At 41.9% G+C, this 14,131-nt stretch overlaps 1 protein-coding gene across 3 annotated transcripts in view; it reads left to right on the forward strand.

Moving 5' to 3' along the window:
* The window catches only part of LOC127056310 (collagen alpha-3(IV) chain-like), a 106,967-nt gene that overhangs the window by 64,931 nt on the left and 27,905 nt on the right, over window positions 1–14,131 (forward strand). For all 3 annotated transcript variants that reach the window (XR_007775779.1, XM_050963980.1, XM_050963979.1), the window contains exons 25-33: window positions 2,361–2,549; window positions 3,888–4,056; window positions 4,934–5,026; window positions 6,229–6,333; window positions 8,125–8,222; window positions 10,000–10,141; window positions 10,280–10,393; window positions 12,431–12,598; window positions 13,823–13,912. Coding sequence is in view for 2 of the 3 variants with exons in the window: in XM_050963980.1 (XP_050819937.1) it covers window positions 2,361–2,549; window positions 3,888–4,056; window positions 4,934–5,026; window positions 6,229–6,333; window positions 8,125–8,222; window positions 10,000–10,141; window positions 10,280–10,393; window positions 12,431–12,598; window positions 13,823–13,912 (1,168 nt within the window). In the remaining variant the exon portion in view is untranslated. The remainder of the gene's footprint in view (window positions 1–2,360; window positions 2,550–3,887; window positions 4,057–4,933; window positions 5,027–6,228; window positions 6,334–8,124; window positions 8,223–9,999; window positions 10,142–10,279; window positions 10,394–12,430; window positions 12,599–13,822; window positions 13,913–14,131) is intronic.

The raw sequence follows: 14,131 nt of genomic DNA on the forward strand, positions 1-14,131 counted from the left end.
AAGGAAATAACACATCACCATGAATACTACAATGCCTGGTCTGGCCACTGAGCTTCAGGAAATACATGCTCACTGGTCCTTTGATTTTTAGAAGTTCTCCAGATCAGTGCATGTTTATAGGGGCAGTGCTGCCCATTGTCATTCATGGTACTATGTCTGTTATATGGTCCTCTCCCAGATAACCACCTATAGACCATCTCCTGAAACCCATTACCAGAGGCTATAATGACTTATATAGGTAATGTCAGAGGCAGCATGACCTATTGAATTTTAAAGGGAACTAAGAGCAAGAGCCTCCTGTGTTCAAATTTAGGCTTGACCCTGACTTCCTCTATCATCTTAGTCAAATCTCTCTATCTTAGTGTCCTCAGCTGTGAAATAAAGATGGTAATGACAATGATACCTATCGCACAGTCAAAGGTGGTTGTGGAGACTAATTAGTTAATGTGTTTAAAGTATTGTGTGTATGTTAAAATTCACTGCATGCACTCCAAACCACAAATTTATTCAGATAATTGTCCTTTATAAACCTGTTCTTAATGCTGGTGATTATCCGTAGACTCCAGTGCAAGCCATGAGGTTCCATTTCCCCTACAAAGCACTGGAAATGTTTGACTGGCTCACCCCAAAATGCTAAGGGCAGCTCTGATTCTTAGGAATTCTGGGATGCTTTGTTCCCTCAAGCAGGCACAGTGGCCCAGAAAGTGCAGGAGAAGCTAACTTTATGCTGCCCTTTCAAAGAGTGTAAAACCCTAGCTCCATTGGCTGGGGCAAGAGACAAAGATTCCTTCAAAGCATCTTCAAGAGATCTGCCCTGTGTCTGCTTCAACTTGCACCAGCAGTAGTGGCTCCCTATTAATTAATTAATTAATATTATTTTATTATTATACATATTACAGTAGTGCCCAGGAGCCCCAGTCATAGACCAGGACTCCCTTTGCTGGACTCAGTTATAACTAGGGCCCTACCAAATTCACAGCCATGAAAAGTGCGTCACGGACCATGAAATCTGGTCTTCTCCGATGACATCTGGTCTTTTGTGTACTTTTACCCTATATCATACAGATTTCACAGGGGAGACCACTATTTCTCAAATTGGGGACCCTGACCCAAAAGGGAGTTGCAGGGGGTCACAAGGTTATTTTAGTGGGGTAAGGGTATTGCCATGCTTACTTCTGTGCTGCCTTCAGAGCTGGGTGGCTGAGAGCAGCAGCTGTTGGCCGTGCACCCAGCTCTGAAGGCAGCACCCCACCTGCAGCAGCACAGAAGTAAGATTGGCAATACCATACCATGCCATCCTTACTTCTGTGCTGCTGCTGGCAGCAACTCTGCCTTCATAGCTGGGCTCCCAAACAGCAGCCACCACTTTCCAGCCGCCAAGCTCTGAAGGCAGCACAGAAGTAAAGGTAACAGTATTACCCCTGCCACAATAACCTTCCAATCCACCCCCCCCACAACTCCATTTTGGGTCAGGACCCCAACAATTACACCACCATGCAATCATGAAACTGACGATTTTTAAAACCCTATTACCATGAAATCAACCAAAATGGACCATGAATTTGGTAGGGCACTAAATATAACACTGAACAAATTGATCATCTCTGTCCCAAATTGCATACAATCATCAGTTCACCAGCCCAGGATCACCAGAGTACAGTGTGCTCCAGTCCCCAAATGTCCCCTACACTGGGGGACCCATAGTGAGTGACATAGAGCCATCTGTGTCAGCATTAGCATGCAACAGGAAATTCCCATCTTAGCCCTGGTTTACCCAGGCGGGGGGCTGGGGGGGGGCGCAATCGATCTAAGTTAAGCAACTTCAGTTATGTGAATATCGTAGCTGAAGTCGACGTACTTAGATCGACTTACTGTGTTGTCTTCTCTGCGATAAATCAACTGCTGCCACTCCCCCGTCGACTCTGCCTGCGCCTCTCGCAGCGCTGGAGTACAGGAGTCGATGGGAGAGGGATTGGGGATTGATTTATCGTGTGTAGATGCCATAAATCGATCTCCGCTGGATCGATAGCTGCCCGCCGATCCAGTGGGTAGTGTAGACATACCGTTAGTGGTTTAAGCCATCTTTCTGTGATCCCTTTCCAGCACCAAAGCAGTGCAAAGAGGAAGGAGCAGGGCCAAGCATATGACCCCCTAACTTAAAGTATGAGCCTCAGGGACAACAAGCAAATGAAAATAATAATTCTTATTTGACTAGTGAAATTAGTGAAGACAAAATTCAATTAAAATCCTGGAGCCCTCTAAAGAATTGCCGAAGAAAGAAAGAAACGTAGTCATTTAGTCATATAAAGAAACTACTTGACATAAATCTAACATGGAAATTCTTAACTGCTGTGTCCTAGGGACTTCCAGGTTTTCCAGGAGATCAAGGACTAAAAGGGCCAAATGGTGAACCAGGATATGTGTATCCAGAAGGGCAAAAAGGAAACAGAGGAGATCCAGGGATCAGAGGAGATCCAGGGAGGAAAGGTTCAGATGGATTGCACAAAAAACATGGTTCAAAAGGCTCAAAAGGTTCTAAAGGCGAACGGGTTGGTATACATTATTTTCAATTATTTTAGAAGTAACAGAAAGCTAAGTAAATAATTATACATTTCACAGCCCTATTCGTTAGAATTAAAACACTGTAACATCTGTAAAGATAGCTAAGTAAACTTAAACATGCTCTAACCCAGTGGTTTTAAACAAGGGGTGCAGGGCCCCCAAGGGGGCAGTGAGCAGGTTTCAAGGGGTCTACCAAGCAGGGCCAGCATTAGACTCACTTGGGCCCAAGGCAGAAAGCCGAAGTCCCACCACATGGGGCTGATGCCTGGGGCCCTGAGCCCCACTACCCAGGGCTAAAGCGAAAGCCTGAGCAATGTAGCTTTGCAGGGCCCCCTGGCAATTGCCCTTCTTACTATCCCCCAATGCCAGCCCTGACTTTTATATGCAGAAAACCAGTTATTGTGGCCCAGATAGGCCATGGAGATTTTATAGCATGTTGAGTGGGCCTCAGAAAGAAAAAGGTTGAGAACCTCTGCTCTAACCCAACCACAGGATATAGTCTTGATGGAGGAGTTACTGGGTAATATTCTCTGGTGTGTGTTTGCAGGAGTTTAGATGAGATAATCAAACAGTCCCCTCTGGTCTTAAAATGTATACATTACAAAAGATATCCAGGCATTGACGCTGATTGCTCTGTAGCTACAAGGGTAGGAGAAGCAAACTTTTTCAGCACTTTTTGTTCTGCAAAAAATGTTGATATTTCAACTTTTCATCCCAATTTGGACAAAAATATTAAAGTACCAGAATTTCCCATAGGACAGAAATTTTTATTTTTGACTAATGTTTTATATAGTGTTTGTTTAGTGTTTTCTGTGTGGCTTAAAATGGTGGCAAAGTGGTAAAGCTTTGATTACACTTACTCATTTTTAATTTGCATGGAATTGTGTGGGCAGCTTCCATTATGGGCAAATTTAGTCAAATCAAAGCATTGATCAAATCATTTTTATGGTCTCTGTTACATATACATAAATTGGAGCATGAAAGGTCCTATTCATTAATTTTCGCTGCTGGAATGTCTCTAAGAATTTGGACTGGAAGAAGTAGGTTTCCTAGAATGGGCAAATACCTCCTGTATTCTTACAGTACTACTGCATTTTTTTTTAGCATCTTACAAAGGCACAGGATTAGATAAGGATACAATAAACAGACAATGTTGTGTCTCACGCTATGTAAGTCAGGAGTACTTTGATTAAGATGATGGAGTTACTCTTTTGTTAAATAGTGTGAGATCATAATCAGTCCAATGTATCAAAATTCGTTGCTGCTGGAACTAACAGGGAAAAATAAGTAATGTATATTATGCAAATATGTCTGATTATTAATAGGGACTGGATGGTTCGAAAGGGGACAGAGGGTTATCAGGATTGCCTGGTAACCCAGGTCTTCCTGGAGAAATGGGACTCACTGGACCACCAGGATATGGACCACAAGGAATGATAGGTCCCAAAGGTGCTAAGGGAGTATCTGGATTGCCTGGATTGCCTGGAGCAATTGGTTTGTAATTTAATATCTTATCACTAGCTTCGCTTTTTAAAGTGTTTGACTTTCATTTAAACACACTGGTGAACTGACCTGTATGGTGGCAAGTGATGTGATTTGGAAGGATGCAAAGTAGTTTACAATAGAAAAATAGTCAACGTTTCTGAGATAAGTTAATAGACACTAAACTCCCAGGACCCTAGCAGTAAAAGGATTTAATAGACAGCTAGCTGATGTCCAGAAGACACTTTGACTCTATCAGGCATAGGTTTCCCCTCCCAGAAATGAAATTATTTGATAGTATCAATTTGGTTGTTGATCCTGGAGATAAGATACATTTGAGAATCCTTGTAATGAACAGACTAGCGCATCATGAGTCGTACCCGGTCTAAATGAGTCTCTTTTGGTCTTGCATTGGCTTTTTCAATATTTATTGTCCTGGTGGACTTCAACATCCATGCTGATGATAACTCTTATTCATTGGCTTGAAATCTCCAAGACAAACCTGGGAATTATTCCTGGAGGTTTCAGAATCAATGCAGCCAGAGAGACAGTTACATCTTTTTGGAATAGATCTGAGGATTAAGCATCTCTAAGCTGTCCTATTGCTTGCGTGCTTCCTTTGCTGTGTCCCCCTGGTGCACAACTCCATACTTTCTAATATTTGAAGAAGTGTCTAGGGGATTTTTTGTTGGCAGTAAAATGCTCTCTCTTTAATTGTTATGTAGCCCATTTCTATGGGCTTGCTGGAGCTTCTAAGCTTTAGAAACTCTGCAACACAGTATTTTTTAACTGAACAGAATTTTCCATGATTATTGTTTTAAAAAGCACAAGAGCACACACTATATCTCCACAAACCTTCTTAACCTTTTGTTATATATACTTTCTGAAGGTCCAAAAGGAGAACTTAGTGCAATAAATACAATACCTGGACTACCAGGACCTCGGGGGCCAGAGGGTTTACCAGGACCTCCAGGAGCAATGGGTGAGAGCATCTTCTAGGTTAAATGCAATAAAACTAAGCACATCAGAGAGATTCTGCATTAAATTCTAACCCCCAGTCTGGCTTCTTTATGCTGGATGAAAGGGCCAAAGGAGTGTACAGGTACCCTAAAAGTTCTAGGTCCAGCTGAGTGAATTCCCTCAGCACTGGCAGTGTAGAGAAAGCCATAAGATTGGCTTCCGAGGATCCCCTTGCAAGCCCTGGTGTAGGGGGCGTAGGTGGGGTCAAGAACATCATTCTGGGGGGTGTCCGGAACACTTAGTGCTGTGGAGATTCTGGGCAATGTTGCCATTCATAAGGCAGTCTGGGGAGACTGCTATAATTTAGATTGGTTCCCAGCACTGTCTGAATTACACTGAGGCTGTTCCAGCCCCCACAGAAAGCAGTAATTGAAGGCAGTAATTGAGCCACCTTTGGCTATCCCCCTTTCCCTCTGCCCCCATGCCCTGGACTGAGAGTCCTGTGCTACACCGTAAAGAAGCATAGCACAGAACCTCACCTACTGTTTCTGAGCTTGCTGAAAAGAACAGATTTGTAACAAAGCTTCTAGCTTCTTTTTGTTTTAAGTGTTATGTAACATAGTTCTATATTGTTGCTGGGGTTTTTGGTCCACTGTTACTTTTTTAAAAAATGTTATGCTTTATAGGTTACACAAAATGATTTCAAAGACTGTGGGTCCAGATTCTTGTCCATCTTAAAGCCCCTTTGCATTGCTCCCATGGTACAAAGGGACGTTAAAGCAGCCCCTAAACAGCATAGGGGAATCCTCGGCTGACATAGAGGCAGGCAGCATAGCTCTCTCATCTCCCCTGCCCCCAACACACACACGCGCACACACACACACACAATGCATGTTCATATGTGGTCAGTAAGAACATACAAGTCGAAGATTTGTATATGCACATAGCTACACAGATGCGTCCCAGACCTGTGCACATACAGAAGGCATTCCATATGCCTGACTTGCAGACTCATGGCTCTGTGATTGACATTTAGCATTTTATCTGGAAAAAACTCACTTAGAAGAAAGTGTTAGAATGAGGAGTAGAAATGGTGTCTGAGTTCTAATAAACCAATTGTCTAGGACATTATTATGGGGTATGTTAAGGTGGCAAACACCAAATTGCTAAATGCAGATCTATGGAAAATATCTGAGAGTGCGCTTGTTTGTTTTCTTCTGGTAGGTAATGTTGGATCTAGAGGACAACGTGGTGATTTAGGATTACCTGGGTCTGATGGTGCTCCAGGATTTTCAGGGACTGGATTTCCTGGCGATCCTGGTCCAAAAGGTAGAATGCTCCTTTACGATTTTTTATAATTCTTTTTTAGTTGTTTTGGAGAATAAAATCATTTGAGAAACTGACAAAAAAAACTGTTTTAACCCATGCACAGTTCAGGCAAATAACTCTTGAAAAGGTCTGTATTGCAGTACTGATATGGTTGTCTACATTAAAGTTTATATACATTGCAAATAGATAAAAAATATTATTTTATATTTTCCAAAAGTCAGGCATCAGAACTGAAAAAATGGAGTAAGTTTGGAAAGATGTGCACAAGGATTTAGCTGGACAATTTGCCTTACTATAACATCTTGAAAATGCATATAGAGACACACCAAACATATAATATAAAACTTCCTATCAGGAGAGGGAGACTAAAACACTTGCCACACAGATCTAATTTCTCTGTGCAGCGCTTAGATACTCTGCAGAAAAGGACCTGGGGCTTATAGTGGACGAGAAGCTGGATATGAGTCAGCAGTGTGCCTTTGTTGCCAAGAAGGCCAATGGCATATTAGGCTGTATTAGTAGGAGCATTGCCAGCAGATAGAGGAAAGTGATTATTCCCCTCTATTCGCGACTGGTGAGGCTATGCCTGGAGTATTGCATCCAGTTTTGGTCCCCCCACTACCGAAGGGATGTGGACAAATTGGAGAGAGTCCAGCAGAGGGCGGCGAAAATGATTAGGGAGCTGGGGCACATGACTTACGAGGAGAGGCTGAGGGAACTGGGCTTGTTTAGTCTGCAGAAGAGAAGCGTGAGGGGGGTTTTGATAGCAGCCTTCAACTACCTGAAGGGTGGTTCCAAAGAGGATGGAGCTAGGCTGCTCTCAGGGGTGGTAAATGACAGAACGAGAAATGGTTTCAAGTTGCAGTGGGGGAGGTCTAAGTTGGATATTAGGAAACACTATTTCACTAGGAGGGTGCTGTAGCACTGGAATGGAATACCGAGGGAGGTGCTGGAATCTCCATCCATAGAAGTTTTTAAGGCCCGGCTTGACAAAGCCCTAGCTGGGATGATTTAGTTGGTGTTGGTCCTGCTTTGAGCAGGGGATTGGACTAGATGACCTTCTGAGGTCTCTTCCAACCCTAATTTCTGATTCTATGATGGCTAATACTATTGTATCACTGAGGTACTTACATATTACAGTGATAGGGCCTTCGTAAGTACCAGTACTTTAGTTATAAGGTATATAGTTGTGTTCATGCCATACCAGCTCTCTTGGTAAAGGGACTAGACGTTGTTTTGTTTACCATGAATTTAGTCCTTCTCCATGCAAACGTAAGCTCCACTTCTAAAATATCTCCAGATACCATTCCAGAAATATTAGACGCCCTTGGCCCTTTGTGTTCCCCCCTCATAGTTAAAGAAAACCCATTCAGAGCATTGATACTGAAATCATAAGTGCACTTTCTGTAGTGAATGACCAAGAAATTGACCATAGAAATGCCTCATTTAAAATTAGATGAGTGCAAACGGAAATTGGGCAAAATAACTCGAGTTCTTTTCTGCCTAGCATCAATTCAACTTGTAAAGGCAACTAAAAGAGAGCTAATTAAATGAGCCCTAAAACTAGGCAGTGTGACAATCAATGTTTGAATGAATACCAAGGTGAACAGGTTATAGTGAGTGCTAATTCAAGTCAGGGGTCAGAATGCTGCCAGCAATTCACATAACTTACGCTAATACTTACAAAAGTCAGAGCCTCACGAACAAGAAAGTAAAAATCTCTATGTGCTTATTCAGCAAAATAGATGGATAAGCAGGGTGTTTTCATCTGCCATTTGGTTTGCTTTGCAGGAGATAAAGGTCTTCGAGGGTCTAAAGGATCACCAGGTTTGCCAGGAAAGGCAGGAGAACCAGGCTCGCCTGGACAGCCTGGATACCCAGGAGAAAAGGTTTGATTAGAAACAACCCAAGCTTAATCGGGGCTGATTGTCAGCAAGCATGTTTCCAAACAAATTAAGCAAATGAGAGGTCTAAGGAGCACAGGATTTGGTTTCTAATTGTGAAAACTATCTACAAGGCCGCAATTCCTGAAAGCATCACTGTTCGGGAACAGCAATTAAACACATGCTTATGATTATCCCACTCAGGTAAATGGGACTTAAGCACAAATGTCATTCATATGCTTAAGTGCTCTCCTGAATCAGGACCTTAAAAAAAAAAAACCAAGGTCAGAGGCCACAGGTGTAATAAAAATGTCAGATAAATGAGAGCTCAGTTACTAACACCATTTGTGAGTTTAGAGCTTTGCTGTTCGCTGTGTCATCAAGCCCCAAAAGTGGTTTTGTTTTTAAGAAAATAAAACACATTTCTTTGCGTCAGAATGGCATTCTGTCTTTTCTGCTTGGTCCTATTTTGCTATCTACTCTTATTATTTGTTTGATTGCTTAAAGTCACCTAAACTGAACGTAAAAGATTAAAAAGGTAACACATACAGCCATAAAATGTCCAGGTATGGAACTAGTCAGCAAGATTCCACCTGCCACAGTAATGTAGGGCTTACTTTGGTTTATGGCAGCTTTCGGAAAGGCCTTTGTGGTCTAAATACACAGTCAGTAACTGCATATAAACTAAGTTCCTCTGGATGTGATTTAGCTCTCTGGGGCAGACACTGCCCTTTTCTATTGTGTTTGTACAGCATCTAGCACAGTGGGGTCCTGGGCTACGACTAGGGCTTGTAGGCTCGGTGGTGGTGGTGGTGTTGATGATAATAATAATAATAATAATTAATAATAAATGGTTGCATTTACCTGCTTATTTGAAAGCCAGTCCAAAGCAGTTCAGTCAGCTTGTCAAAAAGAGCAGGTCAGACTTTCCTGTCAGGAATTTTTCTTTCATAGAATTTTCCTTTTGAAGAAAACACCCTGACATATGTTAGGTGAGGCTATTTCTGAGGCATGGTATCTGAGTGCTGACCAGGGGCGGCTCCAGACACCAGTGCAGCAAGTGCGTGCCTGGGGCGGCAAGCCACGGGGGGGCGGACTGCCAGTCGCTGTGAGGGTGGCAGTCAGGCAGCCTTCTGCAGCGTTTCCGTGAGAGGTCCGCCGGTCCCGCAGTTTCAGCGGCAATTCAGCAGCGGGTACGACAAACGCATGGGACTGTCAGATCACCCGCAGAACCGCCGCCGAATCCACGGGACCCATGGTGCTGACCCATGTACTGAACCTTGTTCTCATTCTCTGTTAGTGGCAGGGCTAGTACTAAATGAGATTGCTTGATTTGCTGGCCCATTATTATACATGTATATTTAGCCTTAAGTGTGAATGCTGGGTAATGTGAAGTTAAGTGTAGAACTTAAGTGGATTTCAAGCAGCTGACAGATACTTGAGTTGTCCGAAGTACAGGTTCAGCAGGATATCTGAGAGCTGCAGAGGCAGAGAGCAGGGATGGGATTAACTTCTCTTGTTCAACAATGATTCTTCCAGCTGTGTGGGGAAGCCCTGCTCATGTAGAAGAATAATACTAAAACAAGAGCAAGAGGTGTAAAGGGGTGTTTGGTGGGGAGGGGAGAAATGTATTTTCAATGCTTTGACTCAAATGTGAAAGATCCCCTGGGAGTGGAGATAATTTGACAGAAGACATGAACTATTGACAGGACAGAGAGAGTCATATTTTCAGATTTACAAAATGTAATATACATTCTGCATTTATGGTTTTCCTCTGTTTCAGGGAGACCCTGGATTAATTATTCCTGGCCAACAGGGTGGATTAGGTTCCCCAGGAGAAGGCGGCTTTCCAGGGGTAAAAGGTGACAGAGGATTTCCAGGTCTACCAGGATTCCCAGGACATAACGGTGCTGACGGGTCAAGAGGTATTGTCATTAACAAAAAACAGCCAAGGAACTCTTTATTTTACACCCATTTTGTTAAGCGAGGCTCTAAGAAAAGGGGGGAAAGGACAAGTTTATTGTCCACCTACAAAAATTCAAGTAATGTTTTCTCTCTCTTAGGAGAACCTGGCTGTCCCGGAGCTCCCGGAGAAAAGGGACTTCCAGGGAAGCTTGGTGATTGTCTTCTTGGTCCACCAGGTCTCCCAGGTGCATGTGGATTAACAGGCCAACAAGGTAGGAATACACAGAATACCTGCCAGATCTGCCTGATATATAGTTGACTGAGTGGGTTTTGGTTTTATTTTTACCCTACAGTTGCCTAAATTATGGTGAAACGGTCTTATGGATATTTGATATAATACTATGCAGAAAATATTAGACGGTTAAAGGCCGCAATTCTGCAATACGATCTCCATAGGCAGACCTTAACAACAGCATGGAGTCTGATTGGATTTCACATAGGCCAGGGGATCACACATTTCACTGCTGGGTCCTAACAGATTAGTGACATACAGCCATATGCGCCTTGCTGCTTACACAACACAGAGAGGAGCAGACTAGCTCAGATTACATAGAAGATCAGAGGGAGTGTCATGCAGAGGGGAAAGGAATGTCACATGGCCCCCCTCCCCAGCACATGTGATGGAGCTCAACTTTGTATGGCAGAAAGGGATATACCTAGGGTGAGGAGTCACAGAGCCTGTGCAAACATGTTCTTATTGAAGTTAATTGGGAATTACAATGCTTTAAGCAATAGAATTTGCTGCTGCTGGGCAAATCCCTTTCCATAGTTCTCTGTGCCATGGAGAAAGGGTTGTGGATAGCTGACTCTAGAAATAAAATGAAGCGATATCATTGTCCAGAATGGGAGTTGGGGCACAGAAGTGGCAGAGAAAAAGAGTCCCGCTAGGGGGAAACCAGATCCATGGGTTTGTCACCTGTGGCTCCTAGCTACATTTATTGCAGAATACCTCCCTTCTTAAAGGAGCCAGTGGGGCAAAGTAGCAACGCAGATGTGTCCTCAAAAGATTTTTAATATATAACTTTTTAGGGCTGTCAAACAATTAAAAAAATAATCCCAATTAATTGTGAGATTTTAAAAAATAGTTCAGATTAATCCATTTTAATCCCACTATTAAACAATAAGAGAATACCAATTTAAATTATATATATTTTTGACGTTTTCCAACTTTTTCAAATATATTGATTTTAATTACAACACAGAATACAAAGTGTACGGTACTCACTTTATATTATTTTTATTATAAATATTTGCACTGTAAAAAATCTACAAGTTGAAGCATGAAGGGGCATATGAATGTTTAGCATATCTGGCATGCAAATATCTTGCAATGCCAGCTACAACAGTGCCATACAAATGCCTGTTCTCACTTCTTGGTGACATTGTAAATTAAAAGTGAGTAGTATTATCTCCTGTAAATGTTAACAAACTTGTTTGTCTTATTGATCAATTGAACAAGAAGTAGAACTGAGTGGACTTGTAGGCTGTAAAGTTTTACATTATTTCGTTTTTGAGTGCAGTTATGTGGAAAAAAAATCTACATTTGTGAGTTGCACTTTCGCAGTAAAGATATTGTACTACAGAACTTGTGTGAGGTGAATTGAAAAATACTATTTCTTTTGTTTCTTTTTTACAGTGCAAATATTTGTAATCCAAAAATAATAATATAAAGTGAGCACTCTACACTTTATATTCTGTGTTTTTATTGAAATCAATATATTTGAAAATGTAGAAAAACATCCACAAATATTTATAATAAATTTAACTTGGTATTCTACTATTGTTTAACAGTGCGATTAAAACAGCAGCAACAAGGGCCGGATTCAGTATCTAGGGGTTCCTTTTCAACAGTACAACACAAAACCGGCTCAAGCCCCCAGCCAGTGACCTGGGACAATTACACACCACCCCCTGGGCTCCTCTAAGAGGCAATACTTCTCTCGCAAGCACAGAGTTTGAATGTTGCAAAAACTTTTAATAAAAGAAGGGAATTAACTCAATGTTAATTTGGGAAAACATCACAACTAGGGTTCATAAACACAAACCATGAACAAAAGACCCACCCCCAAGTAAGTTGGGCAGTGTCCTTTTCCACTTGCTCGTTGCCCCAACAGGGCTCTGCTCTGGCCCCCTCCACCAGCTTTTCTTCTGGCCACTTGCCATGTCTGCTCCAGCCGAGTTTCACAGGCATGACTACAGGACCCAGTCTGGTGTGGTATTTACTGTATTCCATGTATTTGTTTTCTTAGGAGAAAGAGGTGTACTAGGATCAAAAGGAGACCCCAGTATTCCAGGCTTGGGTGTCCCAGGATTCCCTGGACAATTTGGGCTGCCTGGATTGCCAGGTCACCAGGGAGACACAGGATCACCTGGTCTCAAGGGTCAGCCTGGCAGACCAGGAATACCAGGAGCACCAGGTAAGGATTTTCCAGATACATGTTTATACCACCCTTTGTTATAACTTGGCTATCATTTTCTTTCACATAGAAACAGAAGAATGGTTCCTCCCAGTACAGACAGAGCTACTCTGACAGCTATGCTTCTGGATGGTGTTGTGATTTATACAGAAAACAAATGAGTGTGTTCTACCTAGACTGATCAGCAGTCCTTGGTACAAAATGTCTGGAGGCTTCAATACAGTGCTTCTTGGCCAAGAGGATGTTCCAGGATCCTCCTATTCACTATGTTCCTCCATCTTCCCAGGAAGTAATCCAAAACTTCTCGTGCAGTCTGTAAATTCAGTATGCTGCTAATTATTGAAATATTGATTCTGCCAAGCCTAACTTTCTGCTGGCCCATCCCCCTGTACAAGAAACAGTTTCTGTTTTACATGAATTCTCCCTATCTATTTAGCTTTTCATCTAGTATATGTCCTTCCTTCCGACTTCTGCTGTGGTAGAGGCCTTCTTTGCCTTATAAAATTTACTCCTGTAAATGCCATCTTCCTTATTTTATCTTAATTTCAGTACAGTGAAAGGAAATCCATTATTCATCTGCTTACTTTGATGTGTTCAAATACTGCATCTGATGCATGGATTTATAAAGACATAACTGAGATTAGAATCTGTCTCCCTCCAAGGGTTAACCAGAGCTTCCCCTGTTTCTTGGAATGGGCATCACCATGGTTGATAAGGAATATATTCTTAATGGTTTTAAGATTTGTGAGGAGAAAGGAAGAAGTCAAGTGTGCACTGCTTCTTATTTACAGCCAGACTAAATGCTTCATTTTCAATGCCAACTATATTATGCATATCTTTTGTAAAATGCAACCCATAAAATTAATTATAGAAATATAGTGTGTCTGCAAATTATCTCATTAAATATAGTCTGTTAAAAGCCAAGGGTCAGATGCTGCAATCCTTACTCACATCACTAACATTTGAGGATATTATACATGTACGGACTACTCACATTACTTAGAGTTGCAAGACTGGTCCCTAAAGAATGCTAAGTAAATGAGAAAATAATTGAAAATAAAAGAGAAAGTGATTACATAGTTAGATATTTACATATCACTACAAGTAATTAGCCACAAACATACATACATATTTACAGACATTATTTTTCAAAACTAATGTTCTGGGAACACTTTACTAATCAAACACTTCAGAAACATGCTTTATATTTCTCCATTTCCCCAGGCCAAAGAGGAGAACGAGGTATAATGGGCAATTTAGGAATTCCTGGACCTCCTGGTGTCTTTGGACATCCAGGCATTCCAGGAAACAGAGGTGAGTTGCTATAATATTTACCGTATCTAATTATTTAAGAACATAGGAATTGCCATAGTAGATCAGACATGTGGTCTGTTTAATCCAGGATCTTATCACCCATACTAACTTGAATCATATGTTTCAGAAGATGCAAGAAACCCCAGACTAGGTAAATGTGGTGTAATCTGCCCCCCCCCCCCGGAAGGTCTAATCCTTATCCCTAATAGTTAGAGATTA

This window comes from Gopherus flavomarginatus, chromosome 8 (genome assembly GCF_025201925.1).
Source record: "Gopherus flavomarginatus isolate rGopFla2 chromosome 8, rGopFla2.mat.asm, whole genome shotgun sequence".
NCBI classification, from domain to species: Eukaryota; Metazoa; Chordata; order Testudines; family Testudinidae; genus Gopherus; species Gopherus flavomarginatus.